Genomic DNA, 22,960 nt, shown 5'->3' with positions numbered 1-22,960 from the left:
TGGTGGTTTTGGTTTTTTTCTTCTTCTTTCTGCTCTATAACCCCAAAGAGATAGGTTATCTTAATGTAGTGATTTTTCCAATGAGTGTGCCACTTTACCTTAGAATATATAAAGACAAGTATGTGCGTTCTAATTTAGAAATGACTACCCCTGAGAACAGAATTACCAGGCTTTTTCTAGAAAGATGTTAAAACATACTTTGTTAAAAGGACTCTCTACAATGAATATTACATTCCTTTTTCACTCATAAAGATAGTGCTAAAGAGAAAATAATTAGAAATGGTCATCATCTCATCTTTCAACTTTATATTCTAAGAAGTGAAAAGCAGACTTTTACTTATTTTGTCATTTGAGGACACTTAAGAGAGACATTTGGTTCTAAGTAGTGTTTTTGGTTTTTGTTTTTTGCTTTTTGGGTCATACCTGGCAATACACAGGGGTTACTCCTGGCTCTGCACTCAGGAACCACTCCTGGCGGTGCTCAGGGAACCACATGGGATGCTGGGAATCCAACCTGGGTTGGCCTTGTGCAAGGCAAATGCCCTACGCACTGTGCTATCGCTCCAGCCCCACTAAGTAGTGTTTTTTGTTAGAAATAATAGTATTCTAAGTCAGAGAGATAGTACAGTGGGTAGGACGCTTCCCTTGCACTTGACCAACCCAGATTCTATCCCCAGCATTCCATATGATCCCCTGAGCCCACCAGGAGTGATCCTGAATACAGAGCTGGGAGTCAGCCCTCAGTACCACCAAAAAGAAAAAGAAGTAATAGTACTTACTGGAAAGAATGTCTTTAAGTCCAGTGTTTAATATGTGGAATTTTCCACTTGGCTTACTTTAAATAGATTATCAATAGCAATAATTCCTGTGTTTGTTTTGTAGTCTCTTGTTTTCAGCAGCCACTGTAAAGCAGTGAGTGGCTATTCAGACCAGGTCATCCATCAGCGGAGATCAGCTACCTCCTCGCTTCGTTGCTGCCTGCTTACTGAGCTGCCATCTTTTTTGTGTGTGGCCAGCCCACGAGTAAGTATCATAGGAGAGAAGAGAAAAATAAATGGTAGTTGAGTCTGGAAGATCAGGCAAAAAGCTGGACTGCATGACTTTATATGGGGAGGTACCGGGTGGTCTGAGCATTGCTAGGTGCAGCACTGGGAACCCTATACACTGCTTGGGAAGCCTCTTGGGTTGGGGTGGGCATGGGCATTGGTATTTAGAGAAATAAACCAATTTTCTCTTTTTTTAAATTATTTATTTTATTGAATCACCATGTGGAAAGTTACAAAGTTCTCAGGCTTATGTCTCAGTTATACAATATTTGAACACCCGTCCCTTCACCAGTGCCCATATTCCACCACCAAAAAACCCAGTATACCTCCCCCCAACCCCCGCCTGCATAGCTGATAAATTTCACTTCATTTTCTCTTTACCTTTGATTACATTCCATATTTCAGCACAAAACTCACTATTGTTGTTGGTGTTTCCCCCCAAAAAAAACAGCCCTACTGACAAGGAAGCATTTGGTAATTAGTTTTCCATTGCTGAGAATGACGAGATATGAAGTTGCAGGGCCGCCATAGCGGCTGCGCAGAGAAATAAACCAATTTTCAAGGGGATATGTTTCATAAGCAGAACTACTTCAAGCCATTTAGACCTGGAAAGCTATGTTTATCTCTTAGTATTTAGGGAGTGCATCCAGTTTTGTCCTACCTATAGCAGCATTTCTTACATTGAATTGTGTTGGTTTGAGAAGAGTTGTGTCTTGGATAAGAGTGGTTGGTTTCCCTGGCCATGTCTCTCTTGAGTTTCTCATCTCGTTGGGCCCTGACTACCCTGGCAGCGTGCCATCTGTCAGGTAGATTATCACCCACCACAGCCTCAGGGATGCTGAAATATTTGAAAAGAAGAGGGAGCCATTTGTCACATGCATTGGGATTTGGGAGGGGTTTTCAGAGGAGACCAGATTGGGAGGGAGATTTGATCTTGCCACAGTACAGTCTATGAATAACAAAAGGAAACATAACACTCCAACATTAAGACATTTCTTAATCTGGTGAGCACTTGCTTTCTTGAGCTCCCCTGCCCATGATTCACAAGCGTATTCCCTGTGAAAAGAGGCTGTTGCACCATATTTGCCATTCAGCAGTCATGGTCTTATTTGCAGATTGGGAGTTTCTATTGTGGTTTCAACTTTGAGCAGCTGTTGGAACCTTCCTAATACCCTGTTTATGAAAACAGGGTTCTCTGGTTGTTGCCAGCAGCATCGCTTTTACAAAGGCTCTTTTTGGCACACTGTAGTTGTTTGCTTTGCTTACATCTTCCGCTCCCTTTCCTGTTCTTATTGCTCAGAGTCAGACAGAAACTCTTAAACCATACAGTATATGAGAAGAGAGAAACAAGTAGAAATATGGCCAGACTCTATTTAGTGCAAAGGATGATTTTTATCTTCCCAGCTTCTTGTTTTCCTTTTAGTCTAATAGAACTTTCTGTGAGCCTGAAGATTCTAAGAGGCTAGCATTTTTCAACCTTTTGTATTTTTGTTTTCTCCATTTATCTCTCCAAGTCTCAATATTCAAGGAGAATACCTTCCCCTTTTGTGGGGCAGAATGGGCAGTGCCAGGGCAATCCTGACCCTCACACATACAAGGCAAGTGCTTTGCCACAGAGCTGTAGACACAAGGTGGGGGCCTTTTGAATCATTCCTGTTATTTTTCTTGAGGGGGGGCAGGTGTGAGTAGACCACACCAGGCAGTGCTCTAATCTCTTAGCTCTGTGCTCTTAGGGAACTGTATGGTGCTAAGAATCAAAGAAGGATTGGCTATGTGCTGAGCAAGGCACCTTAACTCCTATGCCCCCTCTCCATCCCCTTTGTGATATTTTTCTACATTTATATTAGCTTATGTACTTGCTTTATAAAGCTGACAAAGGCCCCAGTCAGGCAAAGGTTTCAAGATGATGAATGATGGAGGTGAAGTGGTAGTATTGAGTTGCATTGACTCCTACCTGTCTGGGTTTCTTTCTGCTAGTGCTATATTAAATAAACTTGATTCCCTTGCTACTTTCAACTTTGATTTATATTACCTATGCAGAAGGTATGTGGTTTATTATTATTGTTATTATTATTCTCACAAAGTAATTTAAGTCTTTAAAGTTTACACTGAATCCAGGAGATGTACTATTTTTAGAAATTATCTTAAGCCAAACACATAGAAAACAGCCTTCAGGGCCAGGGATATAGCTCAGTAGTATGGAGCATTTGCATTGCACGTGTGTTGCATGAGGTCAACCCCTGGCACCACAAAAATAAAATAATAAGAGTATGAAGGAAAAAAATGCCACCTAGATTTCTGAGAGAGGAAGAGATGTCAAGATATTTTTATTTCTCACATCAGTATTTTATAGAGCAAAAAAAATGAACTATCTCTATTTAATTGGTCTCTAATTATATTATGGGCATAAGTTTTTTGGGGGGCTAGAGAAGTAATACAGCTATTCAGACACGTACCTTGCATGCAGCCCACCCTGGTTTGATCCCCAGCACCACATGATCTTGGGATTGAGCATTGCAGTGTGTAGCGCTGGAGACCCCTGAGCACCACCGAAGGAGTCCTGGGAGCCACCAAGCTCCTTTGGGTGGCCAGCTAGTCCCATCACTACAGGCCCTGGACGACACTGTCTCCTTGGGCCCTCCTGTTGACCCACCAGCCTAGTTGGCCAAGAGTCTCCAGGAGGGCCCCCATACCTCCTGAGCACTCTTTGAAACTTCTGCCCCACAAATAAAGTGTTTGTATCATCAGAACTATATAGCCATCACTTAACACCACCTCCAAACACACTTACACATGCATATTCCAACTGTACTATATATGTATTATTCTGAGAAAAAGAAAAATCTAATCTCTCATTCTTGGTACTGCTGTTTCACTAGAGAACAGTAAATTGTGGCTTGAAAAAAACTTACTGAAGGTAGAGTTTCACTGAGAGCCAATTTTATCATTTGGCCTTAAATCTCCTTCCCGAATCCTCCTTTCCTCCCTGGCCCTTCATGTTTGTATATCGAGTTTCCTTACATGTGCTATGCCTGAAAGTGGGCGTATTTGCATCGTGGTTATTAAGACCAAAGAAGATGTTAAACCTGTCTGTTAAACATTTTATAATACATAGACAGGTTTCTACTTTTCACATCAGGCCTGAAGTAGAAGGGAAGCAATATTTTAGAGTCTTCAGTTATCTAACATTGGTATCACACCCTGTGTGGTGGGAAGAAACTGATTTCCTTTGAAACCTTAACCTTGACCTTGAGTTAAGACGAATTAATTTCCCTGGCACATGCTATGAAAACTTTAGGGTCAGTTCAGGAAGAACTGTGCCATTAAGGAAGGAATTATAGCAGCTGTTTTCTCATTAGCTAGGAAATAATTCTGCCAGGTTAATAAACTAAGACCCTGGGAATTCATCTAAGAAAAAACTGAAGTGCTTGGCGCGGTCACGCTTCTTAGAGCTAGAGCAAGAATATGCATGTGCTCAGGAAGGACGCGCTGAATGCTTGAGGAGGCAGCCCAGAAGACACCATAGTTTAGAAAGTTAATGAAGCAAGAAGCAGGGGTTAGCTGAAGGGAGTGTGTCCTCATCTGCTTGAGGGAAGACTGGTGTGTCAAGCTTCATCCCCCCCCCCCCCCCGAAGCTGTCAGGAAGGCCATTCATGGTTAGAGTGGGTGGAGGCTGTTTAGGATAGAGCTGACTTGGAAAGCTGGAATTAAAGAGAAACAAACCTGCCCCCTCTAGTACCACTTGACTCACAACGTGACATTCTATGATTATCCTTCCATGTATCTTAAAAGAAGTTTATCAAAAGGAGTAAAAATAATAACATTTTAGTAAGAACTGTGCCTTATAAACTTCCCAGTTTACAGTGCCTGAGCTTGGAAGAATATCAGCAGAGGAAAATTTGAATTTCATGATTGGAAAAGTGATTTTGTCTTAAAAAAGAATGTAGGGCCAGAATGCTTAGGGGCTGGCACACATGCTTTGCTTGCAAGAAGCATGCATTATAACAGGAATAACCTCTGAATACCTTTCTGGTAGTAGTCCTTAAGCACCCCAGGGTGTGACCTAAAAGTTAAATAGAGGTAGATGTTCCTAGAGATGAGCCCTAAGCAGAAAAAAACATTTTTCCCTGTGTTTGACCCAAAAGGTTTTTGGGTTTGATTTGGGGGCCACACCTGGCAGTGCTCATGGCTTACTCCTGGCTTCTCACCCAGGAATCACTCCTGGTAGTGCTCAGGGGACCATATATGGTGACAGAGATTAAACCTGGGTCAACCACGTGCAAGGCAACCACCCTGTCTTTGTACTAACTTCAGCCCCTTGGCCCAAGTTTTTATCTATAAGTTCTGTTTTTCCACTATATATATATATATATATATATATATATATAAAGAAAAAGACACTTCTCTTTGAGTACAATTGCTATGCACTACTCATCCAAGAGTGAATACTACTTGAGATAGAAACATTCGTCTGTTGTTCAAACCTGTGTCCTTAGTAACATGACAGTTTGGGGGTTTGTTTGGTTTTTTTGGCCTATTCTTAGTAGTGCTCAGGGTGGATGCAATTCCAGGGATCAAACCCAATCCTCCAAATGCAAAGCATGTGCATTTTAAGTTATCTCCCTGGTTCCTCCCTAGTGTTGTTTCTTTGGTGGGGGTGGGGGGTGTCCTGCAGTGGGACTTAAGGCTTACTCCTGGATTTACACTCAGTGATCACTCCTGGTCATGGTCCAGGGTGTGCTGGGGAAAACCTGGGTCAGCTGCATGCGAGGCAAGTGCCTTAGCCATTGTCCTATTTTTCCTGCTATTTAACCTTCATCATTTTTTCTTTGAAACATAGCCACTGTTAATTCTGGTTCTGGTACTCAAGCCTCATAAATACATGGAAAAAGTCAGCTGTGGTCCTTTTTCTGCTTGGACAAACTCTAAGGAGACATCACCCCCTCCCTCCCTCCTCCCCCAATATGGGAACTACTTCCAATGGTATGGGGGGAGTGCTCGAGAGTTATGGGGGGAGGTGGTTTCCAGGATGAGACTCAGGGCCTTACTCATGGAAAGCACATGCTCTACCACTTGAGGCACATCCTGGCCAATAACCCCCAATTTTTTTAATGTTTGTTTGGGGATCACACGTGGTACTGCTTCTTGTCTATTTCCAGTTCAGTACTTAGAGGTTACTTCAGGCAGTACTTAGAGGACCTGGGGCAGGGAGGGAAGTGGAGACTGGGAAGCATACAGAACATGTGTTCAGCCTGTTGGTTCACCCTCCAGACCGAATGTTTTCTTCTTTATTGTATTGAGGTAACATTGTTAAAATAGTTCAGTAGTTTCTATTTTCATGCTCCTGTTGTGCAAATTTACTGACTGACATAAGAGTGCCCAAGACTGCACTGTCCTGGTATTAACTTACGTCCTGCTTCCTCCATTCCTTCCCTGCAACCCGTTACCTGCATTTCTGTATTCAAACGCAAGACCCAAGTTTTTAATTCCCATTTCTGTTTTGTCCACTTGCCTCTGCTCTTAAAAGAATAAATCTTCAATGAATCTTTTAAGACCAGCCTGGTCTTAAGAGAACATGAAAACAAGAAAACAAACCCCTTTGGATGGGGGAAATGATAGGGCATTACCAAAATCCTTGCCTAGTCTGGTCTGGAAAAACCAGTTTCTTTGTGAGCCTGTCCAGGTTTTGGAACCTCAGCCCAGCTTGCTTGTGAGCCTGTGTAGTTTTGCATTTGAACCATAGATGGCACCACTTCCTAGCAAACTCATCTTCATCTGCTTGCCAGAGTAGTGATTAGTAAATGTGGTGATTAGTAAATGATGGTTTTGGTATCCTGTACACTCCAGCAGAAACACCTGCAGCTGATTAGTAGCCTATTCTCCAAGGCAGTGTTCCTCAAGGCTTTCCTAAGATGATTGGCTGTTAGAAATTCAGATCTGGAGGACCTTACACAAAACTGACTTGGATTCCCTGGCATCCCGTATGGATCCATAAGCCCCACCTGCAGTAATCTCTGAGCACCACAGGTTGTGCCCCCCAAAAAATAAAAAATAATCTATTGGGGCCGGAGCGATAGCACAGCGGGTAGGGCGTTTGCCTTGCACGCGGCCGACCCGGGTTCTATCCCCGGCATCCCATATGGTCCCCCAAGCATCGCCAGGAGTAATTCCTGAGTGCAAAGCCAGGAGTAACCCCTGAGCATAGCTGGGTGTGACCCAAAAAGCAAAAAAATAATAATAATAATAATCTATTGATTCCTCCTTTAGAACTTCTGAATTAAAACTTGCACTTTTGATGAACTCTTGAGAATATGTATGCCAGACATTGACAGCCATTGCCCTAAAGATTGATGGGCATGAAAATTAAGAAGTTGGTGACTAGAGAGATAGTACAGCAGGCATGTCGCTGGCCTTACTCACAGCTGACACTGGTTTGAGGCCCAGAACTGCATATGGTCCCCTGAGCACAGCTCGGTGTGGTCCAAAACCCAAAGGAAAGAAAGGAAGAAAGAAAAAGAGTAAAAATAGAACAGTTATTTAAGTCTAACTTTCAAGAAACAGTAGTATTTTTTGTTTTCATCTCATTTTCCTACCCTCTCTCCTTATATCCACTTCCTCCCCATTTCTTGGTCTAGTGCCAAGGTTTTTCAGAGCAATTTACTGTTTATAATGGGAATTTAGCATTTTTATCAACCTGGACTGGCAGATAATCAAATTTTAACAAAAGGTAGCCTCAGGCTCCTTATCAGATGATTTCACAGACATCTGAATACACAGCTGCTGATTAGCCTGGGAACAGACCCAGATAGCCAAAGAAGGATAAAGGCTATGTTTGAAATTGGCAAGCATCACTTTCCATTGAGAAGCAGCATTTGCCTGTTGTTGCACCTTGTGATGTGGTAAATATTTGTGCATCGCTGTGCCTCCTCAGTCTGCTCTAGCAATTGCTTTCCTTCCCCCTCCTCCGCTAGCTGAAAGAGTCTCTTATCTTCTATTGGATTTGTTAGTCAGCAGCCTGGCCAGGGAAGAATAGAAGGAGCGTTGAAAACCTTGGGAGTTTTGCCACAAAAAACATTTAAGATAGAGGCCAGAGAGATAGTATAAGTAGAGCACTTGCCTTGCACGTGGCCAGCCTGGGATTGATCCCATATGGTTCCCTGAGAAATGCTGGGTGTGGGCCACCCCTCAAAAAAAATAATACAAGACAGTAAAGATTGCCAGGTGTGTGACTCAGTAGCAGAGTGCATGCCTTGCAATTGAGGCCCTGAGTGCTATCAGATGCGTAAGGTCTATAGTCGTCAGTTTTTAATGATGACTAACTTGCTTCAACTCCTTTTCAGATAGCTTCATCATTGGAGATGACTAATTAACCAAAAGCAATATTTAGCAGTAAAGGGAAGTGGCAGTTTATATGTGATTGCATATAATATTTAAATTATGTGATTATTGATGATCACATAAATTTATTTAAATGTGTATTTATATAATATATATTCAGTCTGTAATCACACTTAAATTTAATAAAATTTAGTATAAATATATCTATTTAATTCACATGATAAGTAGTATTCCTAACCTGGTATCTCAAGATATCTCCGAATTCCAGTGCTCTTTGGATGTTTAGTTTGTCACAAGTTAGTGAGATAAAAGACTGGCCTTTTACCTAGAAAAGATCACTAACTCAGTTAAGACTAGTTTGAATAGTAGAGGTTAGACACTGATCTCAGAATTATCTGTATTAATCTTATTTTGAAGTCGAGGTTCCTAAAAAATAGTGAGTATGGAAAATGTGAATGAGCCACTTCATGCCAATTTTTTGCTGCAGGTCACCGCGGTGCCATTGGACTCTTACTGCAATGACCGGAGTGCAGAGTATGAGCGACGAGTGTTGAAAGAAGGAGGGAGCCTGGCAGCTAAGCAGTGTTTGTTAAATGGGGCCCCAGAACTGGCCGAGAACTGGCTAAATCGACGATCCCAGTTCTTCCCAGAGCCAGCGGGAGGACTGTGGAGCATTCGGCCTGAGAACGGGTGGTCTTTCATCAGGATTCCAGGTGAGTCGTATGCATGACTCTTGGCATGTTTCCAGCTTTGACAAGGGAGAATTGGGGAGATGCCCCATGGGGCGGGGAGAGGGGGGAGTGTGTGTGAGGGAGGGAGGATCATATATCTAAATTTCAAAGTTCTTAGGCTTTGTTTCCTCTTTTGCCTTTACTAACTTTCAGGTAAGAAGACTGAAAAGATTTCGGTATCTTGTGTCCAGATTGAGAGAAATGTTTTTTAGATATGTGTTTAAATACAAATTTGCAGCTGAGAAAGGAATGCTGCTTTTAAAACAGACTGTGGGGGGTGGTGAAAGATAAACTTGGTAGGAAAGGCTCCAGGTCGAGGGAGTACAGTGTCTTTGCCATTGCCAGTGGAATGAATGAGAATGTCGTCACTCACAGAAAGTCTCTCACTCACAGAAAGGCTCGTTTGAGCTTCATAAACAGTGTCTTGCACGAAGCACTAGAGATCTGAATGATAACCAGAAGAAAAACATTGTGTTTTGTGCCAGAATGCTAGCAGATTCCCAGACCTCCTGTGGTCAAGGTCGAGGGTTGAAAGGAAACAAGGTTTTCATCTTTGCTTTAGTGAGACTACTTTTAAGGAAACTAAACACAGGGTTCATAGGCTTGTGTTCTTTGCTTGCACCTGCTAACAAATTGAGTGGTAACAGAACTACAGTGTGTTTTATTTGTCCAAATTATCTGATACGCTGGTTGTGTTTATCTCATTGGTACATAACAGAAATATTATCGTTGCATTTGGAGGCATGAATATGCTATTTTTAAGAGAGATTCCAGAGTTAAATGCCTGGGTTTTCCATTTAATGTTAACTTTCTCATTGGTCAACACCTGAGATCAATTTGGGGCATACTTGAACTAGAAAAAACTCATGGGTATATGAGAAAAAGTGTTTTATGCAGCCTTATAGAGCTTCCTTAGGACACATGAAAGCACAGTAGGTAAAGATGCATTGGTGGGAAACAAGGTGGAGACCCCAAATCAAAAACCGGCCTGAATAGTAGTGGGAATAGAGGAATAAATCCAGCAAATGTGGAAACCACAGAATCCTGGGCAGGAGATGACCACAGGTATTGAACTAAGCAAGACACCACCTTATTCTTTCTCCCTTTCTGGCTCCTAAATTCCCAGTACAGGAGTAGAAGGCTTATTGCTGGCGCTGTGGGAATCTCTTGTGGCTTTTCCTGTTCTTTGAAAGAAAAATGGACCTTGTTTAAATAGCAGGAAGTGTCTGAGTTCTTTTCACATCGATAAAAAGCACCAGCCTCACTGGCTGTTTACTGTGAGAACCAACCAGCTCCTCACTGACCCCATTGTGCTCTGGGGGCTGACTGGGGCAAGGCAGCTGGGGGAGGGGATCACTGCAACCTGTGTTATATATCTCTTTCCTCTAGACATTTTTTTTTTAATCTTTCTGTTATCCTGGGAAGGGTTGGCTCCTTTGCATCCTTGAAAGACCAAAAGCCCCTGAATTTCAGACCTTGAATGCATCTATCTCTGTCACTAGGAGAAAGATTACACAACCCCTTCAAAAGTCTCAGCCTGACATGGTCCCCCACCCCCAAACACCAAGCTGGGAGTATCCCCTGAGTACCACCAGGTGTGGTCCAAAAAAACAGAGTAAAGTAAATAAAACAAAAATCCCCTCCTGTCCTTGAGAAAATAAAATGTTATTAAACCTTAATTTTATAGAGCCAGAGAGATAGTACAGAAGATAGGGTGCTTGCCTTGCACGTAGCCAACCTGAGTTCGAGCCCCAGAATCCCTGTGATTCCCCCAAGCTTACCAGGAGTGATCCCTAAGCACAGCTGGGTGTGGTCCAAGCTAAAACTAAAAATAAAATTTTTTTTTAGTAATAGTAAATTTTACTACTATTAAACATGGTGTTTTTGTTTTTTGTCATTTTGTCATTCTTTTTATCTATAAAATAAATATTTTGTCTGTGATCAGTAAAAATGTGTTTCCTTGAAAAAGAAAAAATACTGTAACATTATACTGTAAGATTAGTATTCTACAGACTTCAAGAAAGTTGGATAGGTCTATTTAACGTTTATTTACTTCCTGTTTTAGAAAAGGGACTGGGGATGGGTTTGACTTGATGGAATCAGCCAGCCAGTTCTAGATAATTGTGTTCTTCTCACCAGCTAAGCAATGGGTAATGTTCTTCACCATGTACTTCAGTAGCACTAAAAAATTAGGCCCAGAGGATAGTGATGTGCATAGGCAGAAACAGCCTTCAGCCAGAGAGTACTGGGTGGCCTCTGGTGAGCACCTTCTCCTGAAAAGCAAAAATATTGCTATTGTTTTCATATGTTAAGGCTGTTGCTGAAGTATGTTTCTTCTTAGCCTTTTTCTTCACAGCAGTCCAAAGAAACTCAGTTCACCTACTCTTATCTTTCCTGCATACATCACAGCAAGCTAGAAATATAAGGAGTAACCCCTACTTTGCACAGGTGTTTCCAAGTTCCAGCCTTCTAAGTCAGTGCACTTCTCTACCTGACTTTCCTAATCCTAGCATTGCTTCATTCAGGTTGGTAAAGGAAAGTATATGTGGAAAGCAGGAATGTGTCACAACCATTGAATCATGAGTTTAAGATGAATTGAAACTCCTAATTTAGAGAGAAAACAAATTTGTATGTGCTTAAATGTTTGCATTTGAAGGGGTTACAAATGGTGAGAAAAGAAAGGCATGCTGCAGACATCTGATGGTCTTAGCTTGCCTGCTGTCCCTCAGTTCTGATAAAAAAGGATCTCCCACCCCCACTGCTCTCTTGTGCCTTTAATGAGGAAAGAAACTTATTGTTTGAAGCTGATTGTAGCTCTGTGGGGAATGTTTAGGAGCTCTCAAAATTGAGGGATCTCTAAGAATTTTCAGTTAAAGGAGAAGGGTAAGTGTGACAAGAAGAAAACCTTGAAATTGTTGTGAAAAATGCTGCCTGAGCAGACTTGGAACCTATACAGGATTCCTTGTCTGGTGCCAGGGAGCAGGCTTAGCCGTCAGTTCTGTCCCAGCTGCAGTCATTTGATTGTGTTGGTAAGGAGATCAACAAAAAGAAGAGCATTTCAGTAATCTAAACAGGACCAAACAAAGAGGCTGAACAAAGGTGTGTGCCCCAGTATCAGGGAGGGGGTACTGGAGGGAGAGATGTGACCTGGCAGCGTTCCGAAGGTGGGAAAAGGCAGGCTGCAGTGCCGAGGAGTAAACATCCACGACCTGTGTCTTTGTAGCAAAAACAGAGTGGCTGATGATTTGTTATGGTGCCGTCAGCACATCCGTTTTTGTTCAGTTTATACAATAATTGTGCACTTGGCAAATAGCAGTGAGAACAGAGAAATGGCCGTTGAGAACTTTTGGCTTGCTCTCAGCAGCTAGCTTCTACAGTTCTGAGGAAAAGCTGTGGGTCCAAACCCAGAAACAAAAGAGACACCGTGTATTTGTATTTGTCGTTGTGTTCCTGTTGTTGTTTTTTAACTCTCAGTTGTTTGTCTGCTGTCTCTGTTCCTTTCCCTCTCCCGTTTTTGTGTTCCACATGCATGCTTTAGTCTCCCAGCCCCTTAAACCATGATCATCTCTTCCCCTCTAACTAGCAGCAATTGTTCAGAACATGTTTATGGACTGGTCTGCAAACAGGAAACTCTACTTCCTGAAATGTGATGGGAGTTGAATGATACTGAATGGATAAGATGAAAATTTGTGAGTTAAGTGTTCTTTAAAGATCTCTAGCTGAAATGCCTCCCCCCATCCCCCTTAATGGTAAGCGGAAGGAGAAAATAAGTTAATGAGTGAGAGCAGCTTCCATTTCACAGAAATTCTAAATTAATCTTCTGAAAAACTGAACAAGCCCTAATGTCTTCATTATATTAGAGCTTGAAATAATGATGTTTACCAGTGTTTACTACTTGTCTTTCAAAACAAAAACAACACAAGAATATTTGTTTATTTACATTTCCGTGCATTTAAGTGTGTACAGGACCAGGCAAGAGCAGCCCATGTTTTATACATTCTCAAGCTTTGAGAAGATAAACTACTTAATCACAACCCAGCATAAACAGGTATCAATAAAGTATGAACCAAGTGAAGATAGGTTTCTCAGGTTACAAGAGCTATGAATGGGTTCTTAGGCATCTACATATACCACTCTCGCCTGAGTAAGGAGTAGAGAAAGGAAGCTCTCAGACGCCCTAATGGGTTGCTGTCTGTTGAAAGGAAGGTGTCTCTCCCTCTTCCATGAGATCTCTTCCCATAGCATTGTTTCGTCATGGTATACTAGTGCTTTGCATTCTTCTTTGGAGTACTTTCCTGCTCTTGTGATGACAAGCATCCTGGTTGTTGGAATTCTGGCTGCGTACAGCTTTGCCATGAGTGATTTTTGCTACTTGAATTAAATACCGTTTCCCCCCACTCTCTCCCTTTTCTTCTCCCTAGGCAAAGAGAGCCTCATTACTGACAGTGGAAAACTGTATGCCCTTGATGTCCTCCTGACTCGGCTCAAGTCTCAAGGACATAGGGTCCTCATCTACTCCCAGATGACCAGGATGATAGACCTGCTGGAGGTAGGAGAAAGAAATTGGGAGCCTAAGACACCTTGACCCTGAACTTGCAGAAATCAGATGTTTCTGGCTAATGTCAGTCCTGCTGGATGGAAAACCCACAGCTTGTCTTTGTGATTTTGTTTTTGTTTTTGGGTTTTGGGGGGGTTTTTTTGGATTTTTTGTTTGTTTGTTTGTTTGCTTTTTGGTTACTTCTGGCTCTGCACTCAGGAATTACTCCTGGTGGTACTTGGGGGACCATATAGGATGCTGGGAATCAAACCCAGGTCAGTCACGTGCAAGGCAAATGTCCTACCCGCCGTGCTATCGCTCCAGCCCCTTGTCTTTGTGATTTTATAGAACATTTTTTACAGGAGAATCTCTTGTCAGATGTGTCTCCTAATACCAGTGAAATGTAGCACCACTTACCTCTTCTTTTTCTAGAGGAAAAATTTCCTGGTTAATAAGTATATTAGAACCTAAGAATTTTATCTTTTTTTTCCCTCTTTGTGCTTTTATTTATTTATTTTGGTTGTGAGCTAAATCCATGGGTGCCCAGGTGCTACTCCCAGCTCAGTGCTGAGAGATAGGAAGAGGGGGTCATTCCCACATCCTGGTCCCAAGGATCAAACCCAGAGCTCCCACATGAAAAACGTTCACTCTAGTTCTTTGAACAGTCACCTGAACCCCCTAAAATTTCTGTTAGCGGTTTGCTATTCAATCTGAGTTAATGTGGTTCTCAGCTTGACTGTGTCTTGCAATCTCCTGAGCCATCAAAAAAAATAACAAGTACTGATGTTGGTCCATGCCCAGAAATTCTTATTTAATAAGTTTGAGGTTCGTTGGTTTGTGTTTGGCAGGGTGCACACCCTATGGTGCTTGGGGGTCATTCAGAAGACCACGTGGTACCAGGGATCAAATTCGGGCTTCTTGCATACAAAGTTTGCACTTAGCCCATTGAATTATCTCTCGGGTCCCTAACACTTCTGTATGTGTATAAGACTATTTCTGCCACCTTAAGGTCCAGTGTATGGCAGCTTTTGTTTCTTCAGTTATTTCTATATGGTTGTTCTCTCTGTTTTCTTCTTACTGTCCAAGTAATGGCTTATTACTCTTAATGAGAGGCAATCATGGATGTAGGAACATGGGAGTGAAAGTGAGAACAAATACCTATTAGGATACATTTTTTTAAATTACGTTTTTAGTACAAGAAAGTTAGAAAGCCATCAGTGTAAATAGTCTCATGTTTTTCCATGGACTTTATATATCGAAGATAATATACCCTAGTTTTGCTACTCCGTTGAATAGTTTGTCATAAATAAGTGGAAACTGGACCACGGTTTTTCCTACTTAGGAATTAGAGGATAAAAATTGTATCAGTACAGATGGAATGAACTGTCACTGTCATCACTGTCATCTCATTGCTCATCGATTTGCTCGAGCGGGCACCAGTAACATCTCCATTGTGAGACTTGTTATTACTGTTTTTGGCATATAGAAAACGCCACGGGTAGCTTGCCAGGCTCTGCCGTGCAGGCGAGATACTCTTGGTAGCTTGCTGGGCTCTCCGAAGGGGCTAGAGGAATGGAACCCGGGTCCAGCACGTGCAAGGCAAACACCCTACCCGCTGTGCTATCGCTCCAGCCCCAGATGGAATGAACAGTGGGAATAAAAAGATTGTAGTTTGTTTTTGTTTTTTTAAGTTCTTAGAATGACTTGCTTTTAAAATATGAACTTTATCAGAATTCAATGACAGACTTCTTTTAATATTGTAACTTAGTTGCTAGACGAAAACCATAACAAATTGTATTATAGGTCAACTTTATCACTGATTCTTGTGCTTAATTTAGTGTTGAGCCCCTTGAAAAATGCTGTCAACTGGCCAAACTTGCTTGTTTGTATTATGAGTAGGTCATAAATGATAGAAAAATGCTGCTGACTGCAAGTCATTGTGAGAGTAGTGCTTGAGCCATTATATTAAAGACCCTAAATGCAATAGAAAATAAAAGGATTGCCTCTATCTTTTATGTCCTTTTCAAAACAAGTGATAGTAGCCAAAACAGTATGAGTACCTTTGGGGCTGGAGAGATAGTACAGTGGTTTGGGTGCTTGCCTTGCCAGTGGTCAGCTGATTATTTGATCCCCAAAATCTCAGATGGTCCCTCAATCACCTCCAGGAGTGATTCCTGTGGGCAGAGCCAAGAGAAACCCCTGAGCATTGCCAGGTGTGGCTCAAAAATGAAACGTGTGTGTGTGTGTGCGCGCGCGCGCGTGCGCGCGCACGCGCGTGCGTGCATAGCTTTCCTATAGTGGGCTTTTTTTTTGCTTGCTTAATGAAACAAGTGTGTGTGTGTGTGTGTGTGTGTGTGTGTGTGTGTGTGTGTGTGTGTGTAGCTTTCCTATAGTGGGCTCTTTTTTTGCTTGCTTATTGGGTTTGGGGCCACACCTGGCATCATTGCGCAGATGCTGTTCTCAGCTGGTGCTCAGGGCTTGCTCCTGATGTTTGGGGTGCCATGTAGTACTGGGCAACGAACCCAGACATCCTGCATACAAAGCAGCCCAGTAGGCTTTATCTTTGGCCCGTCACTGTCACTGTCACTGTCATCCCGTTGCTCATCAATTTGTTCAAGCGGGCACCAGTAACGTCTCTCATTGAGAGACTTATTGTTACTGTTTTTGGCATATCCAATACACACGGGTATCTTGCCAGGCTCTGCCATGTGGGCTCCATACTCTCGGTAGCTTGCCAGGCTCTCCAAGAGGAGCGGAGGAATCGAACACAGCTTGGCCGAGTGAAAGGCGAACGCCCAACCGCTGTGCTATCGCTCCAGCCTTTGGCCCATATATTTGTTTGTTTATTAGTGAAATGCACGTACCTTGTCCTGAGATGTACAGATGGACAAGTCTTGCACTGCTACAAATTAGGGGAAAAGCAATATGCTAAGGATTTTATGAGAGATAGTGGTCTTTCTCTTCAGTGCTATATATTATGGATCCTGAAAGTTGATTCATATTAAAGGGAAGAAAAAGTGACTTAGTGACCAAAAAATAAACTAGTCTAGTAAATGAGGGTGAATATAGCAATATAGGTTCAGTATAGTTTTACTCTTCCACTTTGGTCTCGTTCAATACATAGTATGTTTATAGGTATGCATAAATTGTACTAAAACAAGTAATTCAAAGTATATTGAGTTTTGTTCAGGATGAGTTTTATTAACTACTATGTATTAGTAATCATTAAACTAGTTCTTTTTTTTGGGGGGGGCGGTTAAACCCAACAATATTCAGGGCTTGCTCCTGGCTCAACACTCAGGAATGAATTCTGACAGACTCAGGGGATCGTATGGGGTCACCAGAAAACAAACCAGGTCAGCCACACGCAAAGCACACATCCTACCCACTGTACTATCTCTCTAACCATAGAAGTTCATTTGTTAAAAATTTGTATTGGACCAGGGGCTGGAGCAATAGCACAGCGGTAGGGCGTTTGCCTTGCATGTGACCAACCCGGGTTCAATTACCAGCATCCCATATGGTCCCCTGAGCACCACTAGGGGTAATTCCTGAGTTCAGAGCCAGGAGTAACCCCTGTTTGGTCACACATCGCCAGGTGTGACCCAAAAAGCAAAAAAAGAAAAAGAAAAAGAAAAATTGTATTGGACCAGAGAGAGTACAGCAGCTAAGGCATTTTGCCTTGCACCTGGCTGACCCAGGTTTGATCCCCAATGCTGCATATGGTCCCTCCAGCACACCACCAAGATAACAACCAGAATTAAGTCTTGAGCAGAGCCAGAGTACAGGCTATACCCAGCAGTGATTGGGGTTACTTCTCACTGTTTTGAGATTGAACCTCTCACTCCTGTGTGCAAAATTTGCATGTCATCCTCTTGAACTCTCATCTTCACCCTAATTCATTATTTTCTGAAGTGACTTTTTTTGGGGTAAAAATCTAACTTTATATTTATTGCAAATATCTCAGATCTTTTTGAAATTCATTTCAAAAAGAAATGAATTTTCTTTTTTTGGCCTGAGATTCTTGGCCAACAGGCCAGCAGTTCAGTGCAAGGGCCCAGAAGTAGAGTGCAATGAAGCCTGCAGTGCCAGGGATACCGAGGCCACCCCAATGGTGCTGAGGGCCCTGGATCTGATGTTGAATCTGAGTAGGGGAGGTGGGGGGGTGGGGAGCGGGGAGAGAGACAGAGACAGAGACAGAGACAGAGACAGAGACAGAGACAGAGGGGGGGGAGGGAAAGGGAAAGAAAGAATGTTGGGAAGGGGGTCCTCCAGAGCTGCAACCAGTGGTACTTGGGGACTGTGTAGTGCTGGGAATCGAACCCAGATTCGGGGCTTGCCAGGTAGGCCATAATTGCTGTACGGTCTCCTGACCCAACCACCACCATTTTTACCCTTGTTTGGTACCACTTTCCCCACCCACACCCCAGCCCCCAAATATTCTGGTTGTTGGAAAGAACTTACTATAAATAATATGTTTTATCTCTATTCAAATTTCTGTTGAATCAAGCAACACAGTCATCTGGTTTAAGAAGGGAAGCCTCAGTCTTTCCTGTGCAGTGCTGAAGTGCTTGAAAGGTTCTATCCACTGGTGCTTATGTGATATTGTTAAGTACTGAAACCTAGAGCAATCTTTAACTGCCCTAATCTATGAAAGTAATGAAATACAGAACTGAGTCCAGATAGTCCGTATTGATGACCTTTTAGACATTGGGTTGTATAACTTTCCGTCAGCAAGTACTTGTCTCCTGAACCTTCCATCATTTATGAGCTTGCTTGGCTTAGAACTCCAAGTTACCTTTGGGAGTTGTGATTCTGAACACAGTGGGAAACTTAAGTACTCTGGAACTGCCTCAGGGAATGAGAAGCAAATGGTGTCACCTACTTGGTATATTCATTATGCCTTAGAAATGATAGAAGAGGGGCTGGAGTGATAGCACAGCGGGTAGGGCGTTTGCCTTGCACGCGGCCGACCCGGGTTCAATTCCCAGCATCCCATATGGTCCCCCAGCACCGCCAGGAGTAATTCCTGAGTGCATGAGCCAGGAATGACCCCTGTGCATCGCTGGGTGTGACCCGAAAAGCAAAAAAAAAAAAAAAAGAAGAAATGATAGAAGAAAATCAACTTACAACCACATTTTATTTGCTAAAATGTGTTTATTTAGTTCATTTTTTGTTCATGCCATCTGTCACTGTCACTGTCATCCTGCTGCTCATCGATTTGCTTGAGCGGGTACGAGTAACGTCTCCATCATGAGACTTCTTGTTACTGTTTTTGGCGTATCAAATACGCCACAGGTAACTTGATGGGCTCTACCTTGCGGGCGACATACTCTTTGTAAGCCTTCCGGGCTCTCTGAGAGGGCTGGAAGAACATCTGAGAGCAAGTAATTGTTCTAGCGTGTATACTAGGTGTAAATGTGTTTTTCACTTTAAGGAATACACCTAATGGAGGATAAGCATGAACCTTTTTTTAAAAGTCATGATACTTATGTCAAAAATTTAGCCTAAATAAAGCTGAGAATAACAAAGGAAAGCTAACCTACCCACATTAATTTCTAACGGGCCACTTGAGGCAGGTTTCACATAAACAATCACCTCTGACGGAACCTAAATCAAATTTCAGCCTTCAGGGAACGGAATTCCCAGCTAAGGAAGTCAGATGTAAAAAGAGAAGAAACATGCAAGACATTTGGGGGTGACTGGAGCATACAGTCTAGAAAAAAAGGGGGAAATGATATACCGAAATGATGGTACACCTATAAATGCCAGGCAGTAAGATCCTGCTCCCTATGGTTCTGTATCTGCTACAGGAGGGGAAGTGTGGGAGGGCATGGTTCTCTGATAAGTTGCAGTTTGCAAAGACAACAGAGAGACTGTAATAGACATTAAGAGAAGACTCACTGTTTTTACTGGAGATGTGCCCCCAAATTTTGGAAGGGGCATGTCTCAGAAATTAAAATTATACCCAGGTCTGCATTTTTTGGCAATTTTAGGTGTTACTGATGCTGCTTTTCTGATCACTATGTTGAAATAGCAAGATTCTAAGGGACACCTGGAGATAGAGGGTATCTCTTGCAATAGTCTATGGAGCTCTTTAAAAATAAATAGGGCCTGGACCGATCTACTGTGTTAGAATCTCTGGGGTGGGTCTAAGCACATGTATTTTTAATCCTGGTTGAAAATCACTACTCAGGGGCAATAGCTATAGTACAGGAGGTAGGGCATTTGCTTTGCATGCGGCTGACCCATGTTGGGTTCGATCCCCAACATCTCATATGGTCCCCGAGGATTGCCTGGAGTAATTTCTGAGTGCACAGCCAGGAGTAAGTCCTGAGCATTGGCGTGTCTCACACAAAAAGCAAAAAAAAAAAAAGTTACTCAGATGCCAAGAATGTATCTTATCAATAACCTCTTGACTCATATGGTAATTTTTTTAGGTACTAGATTTGTGAAAGGTCTCAAGACTTCCTACATGTTAAAAGTCATAATGTTATTAGTTGAAGCAGTTTTAGAGTTTACTTTAGTTAGTAGTTCTGAGCTACAAGAATCCACTTGAGAATACTGTTCAAATTTATCTACTCAAAGGATCATAAATTCTAAGACTTTTTGGAGAAGGTCTACATTTGATTCTCTCCTTAAAAAGATAAGGAGCCAGAGCAATAGTATGGCGGTTATAGTGTTTACCTTGCATACGGGCGACCTGGGTTCAATCTCAGCATACCATATCATCCCCTGAGCACTGCCAGGAGTAATTCCATAATGCAAGGCCAGTAGTAACCCCTGAGCATCACCAGGTGTGACCCAAAAAGCAAAAAAAAAAAAAAAAATCATAAAAACAAAAAGATAGAAGAAATTCTTGTTTCATGGGGTTTCAGAAAGTTTAATTGATCATTTTTTAAGCCTCTTCTAAATGTCAAAAATGGACTTGGAAGAGAAGTACCTTTGTTTCTAGAGTGCCTGCTATGAGAAAGGATTGCATTAATGGTCTTTCTGTCCTTTAAACCCTCTTTCATCCATGGGATTGCTAAGCATGACACGGGTCCTACAAAGCAGTATTCCTTGGACATGGGAGAGGGAGCTACAGAGAGTTGAGGAGTGATAGGAATGAAAGTGTCATATTTTAAAAATTTCTAACAGTTATCCAATGGTTTCTCATTGACCTTGTCTAGCTTCTGGTCTTGAAAAGAATTATTAAAGATGTAATTCTTAGTAATTTCTTAATTATTAAGAAATAAGATGTTAAGACTCTTAAGATGCACCTAAAACTACCTCTTAATGTAGGTTATTAAGTTGAGGGTTTTTTTTTTTTGTAGGGTGACAAACATATACACCTTTTTTTTAATATAAATTTATTTATTGAATCACCATGAGAACAGTTACAAAGTTTCCGGGCTTAAGACTCGGTCATACAATGATGAAACACCTGTCCCTTCACCAGTGCGCATTTTCCACCACCGAAAACCCCAGTATAAGGGCTGGAGCGATAGCACAGCGGGTAGGGCATTTGCCTTGCATTCAGCCAAACCGGGTTCGATTCCCAGCATCCCATATAGTCCCCTGAGCATAGCCTGGGATAATTCCTGAGTGCAGAGCCAGGAGTGACCCCTGTGCATCGCCGGATGTGAAGAAAGGAAGGAAGGAAGGAAGGAAGGGACGGAGGGAGGGAGGGAGGGAGGGAGGGAGGGAGGGAGGGAGGGAGGGAGGAAGGAAGGAAGGAAGGAAGGAAGGAAGGAAGGAAGGAAGGAAGGAAGGAAGGAAGGAAGGAAGGAAGGAAGGAAAAGAACAGTATACTCTCACCCTAACCCTCCCCCCACCTGTGTGGCAGATGATTTCTACATTATTCTCTCTCTACTTTGATTACATTCAACATTTTGACACTAGACCCAGCATTATTATTTGCAATTTTCCCCCAACACTCAGACCTACTGAAAAGTCAACATTAGACAGTTTGTTTTTTATTGCTGATTATGAATAACATATGATGTCACACGGCCGCAATCAAGGTTGTGCGGTTTTGGAATTCTGAAATTGTAATAATTAAGTCTGGAGGGATTTCTGCCAAAAGCTACTGGGTTCCGAGATTCGCTTGTGTGTCTCTGGGATCATGGCTGTTAAACAGCTTGATCAGTAGCCGGAGGGACCATTCGTGGGCAGCGACTCAGGGTCTCATTGGGGTAGGGGAGGACAAGAACCGGCTCCACCCCCATCCCGTGAGGCCTCACATGTCTCGTCACTGCTGGTCCATACCTGACTGTCCAATGGCCTCTGGAAGATGGCTCCAAGCTGTCAGGGGGAATAGGTGGAGGGGCAGCATGGCACCTTTTCCACCTGGGGTGGCTCGGTCCTGGTATAAGTTGAGGTTTTTTAAAAGTACATTTTCAACGTTAGAATTTGTTTTTGTTCGGGGCTGGAGCACTAGCACAAGCGTTTGCCTCGAATACGGCAAACCCGGGTTCGAATCCCAGCATCCCGTATGGTCCCCCAAGCACCGCCAGGAGTAATTCCTGAGTGCAGAGCCAGGAGTAACCCCTATGCATCACCAGGTATGACCCAAAAAGGAAAAAAAAAAGGATTTGTTTTTGTTTTGGCCCAATAGAATTTAATTTTATACTAGGATTATAGGAAAGCTGTACCTAAGGATTAAAATGAGCGCAATTCTTAAAATTAACACTTGGAAAATATTGAAATTTTTGGTTTGATTTGGTTTTGGGCCACACCTTGTGGTTCTCAGGGCTGCCTCCTGGCTCTGTGCTCAAGGGTCACTCCTGGTAGAACCATATATAGTACTAGGGATCAAACTAGTGCCAACCACACTCAAGACAAGAACCTTAATCCCTGAAATATCTCTCTGGCTCCAGTGTTTCTTTTGGCTGGGGAGTGATTTCTGGAGTCACACGTAGGGATGCACAGGATTTATCCTGGCTCACTGCTCAGAGATCTCTCCTGACAGTGCTCTGTATTCATTATCAAGGATTATATAGGTTCAGCCACATGTAAGTCAAGTACTTGAACCCCCATAATCTCTGCAGCTCCCAGATAAATGTTAGATTGAATGCTCTTTTCTGAAGAGCCCAGAATTTTTGAGATATCTAGAGTTACTTTAGTAAAACCAGAATTTGTGAATGAAAGAAGTTAGTGAATTATATATTCAGTTAAGACAATACCTTTTAAGTGTTTTTGTATGGTGTGAGGTTGTAGACATTCCTGTCAGTTTGATTTTTTTGAAATCTCTTTCTGAAATAGTATGGGAATTCACCAGGGCCTTCTGAAATCCCTTTACTCCCTTGGATGGTAACGTGAAGGCA

At 42.4% G+C, this 22,960-nt stretch overlaps 1 protein-coding gene across 2 annotated transcripts in view; it reads left to right on the top strand.

The window, feature by feature from the left end:
• INO80 (INO80 complex ATPase subunit) overlaps positions 1–22,960 on the top strand; it is a 124,522-nt gene that overhangs the window by 73,132 nt on the left and 28,430 nt on the right. For both annotated transcript variants that reach the window (XM_055133706.1, XM_055133705.1), the window contains exons 25-27: positions 883–1,023; positions 8,872–9,097; positions 13,537–13,664. In XM_055133706.1, the coding sequence (XP_054989681.1) occupies positions 883–1,023; positions 8,872–9,097; positions 13,537–13,664 (495 nt within the window). The remainder of the gene's footprint in view (positions 1–882; positions 1,024–8,871; positions 9,098–13,536; positions 13,665–22,960) is intronic.

The sequence above is a fragment of the Sorex araneus genome, chromosome 3 (assembly GCF_027595985.1).
Source record: "Sorex araneus isolate mSorAra2 chromosome 3, mSorAra2.pri, whole genome shotgun sequence".
NCBI classification, from domain to species: Eukaryota; Metazoa; Chordata; class Mammalia; order Eulipotyphla; family Soricidae; genus Sorex; species Sorex araneus.
Note: the sequence above shows the minus strand (reverse complement) of the source record. Positions and strands in the feature narration are given on the sequence as shown.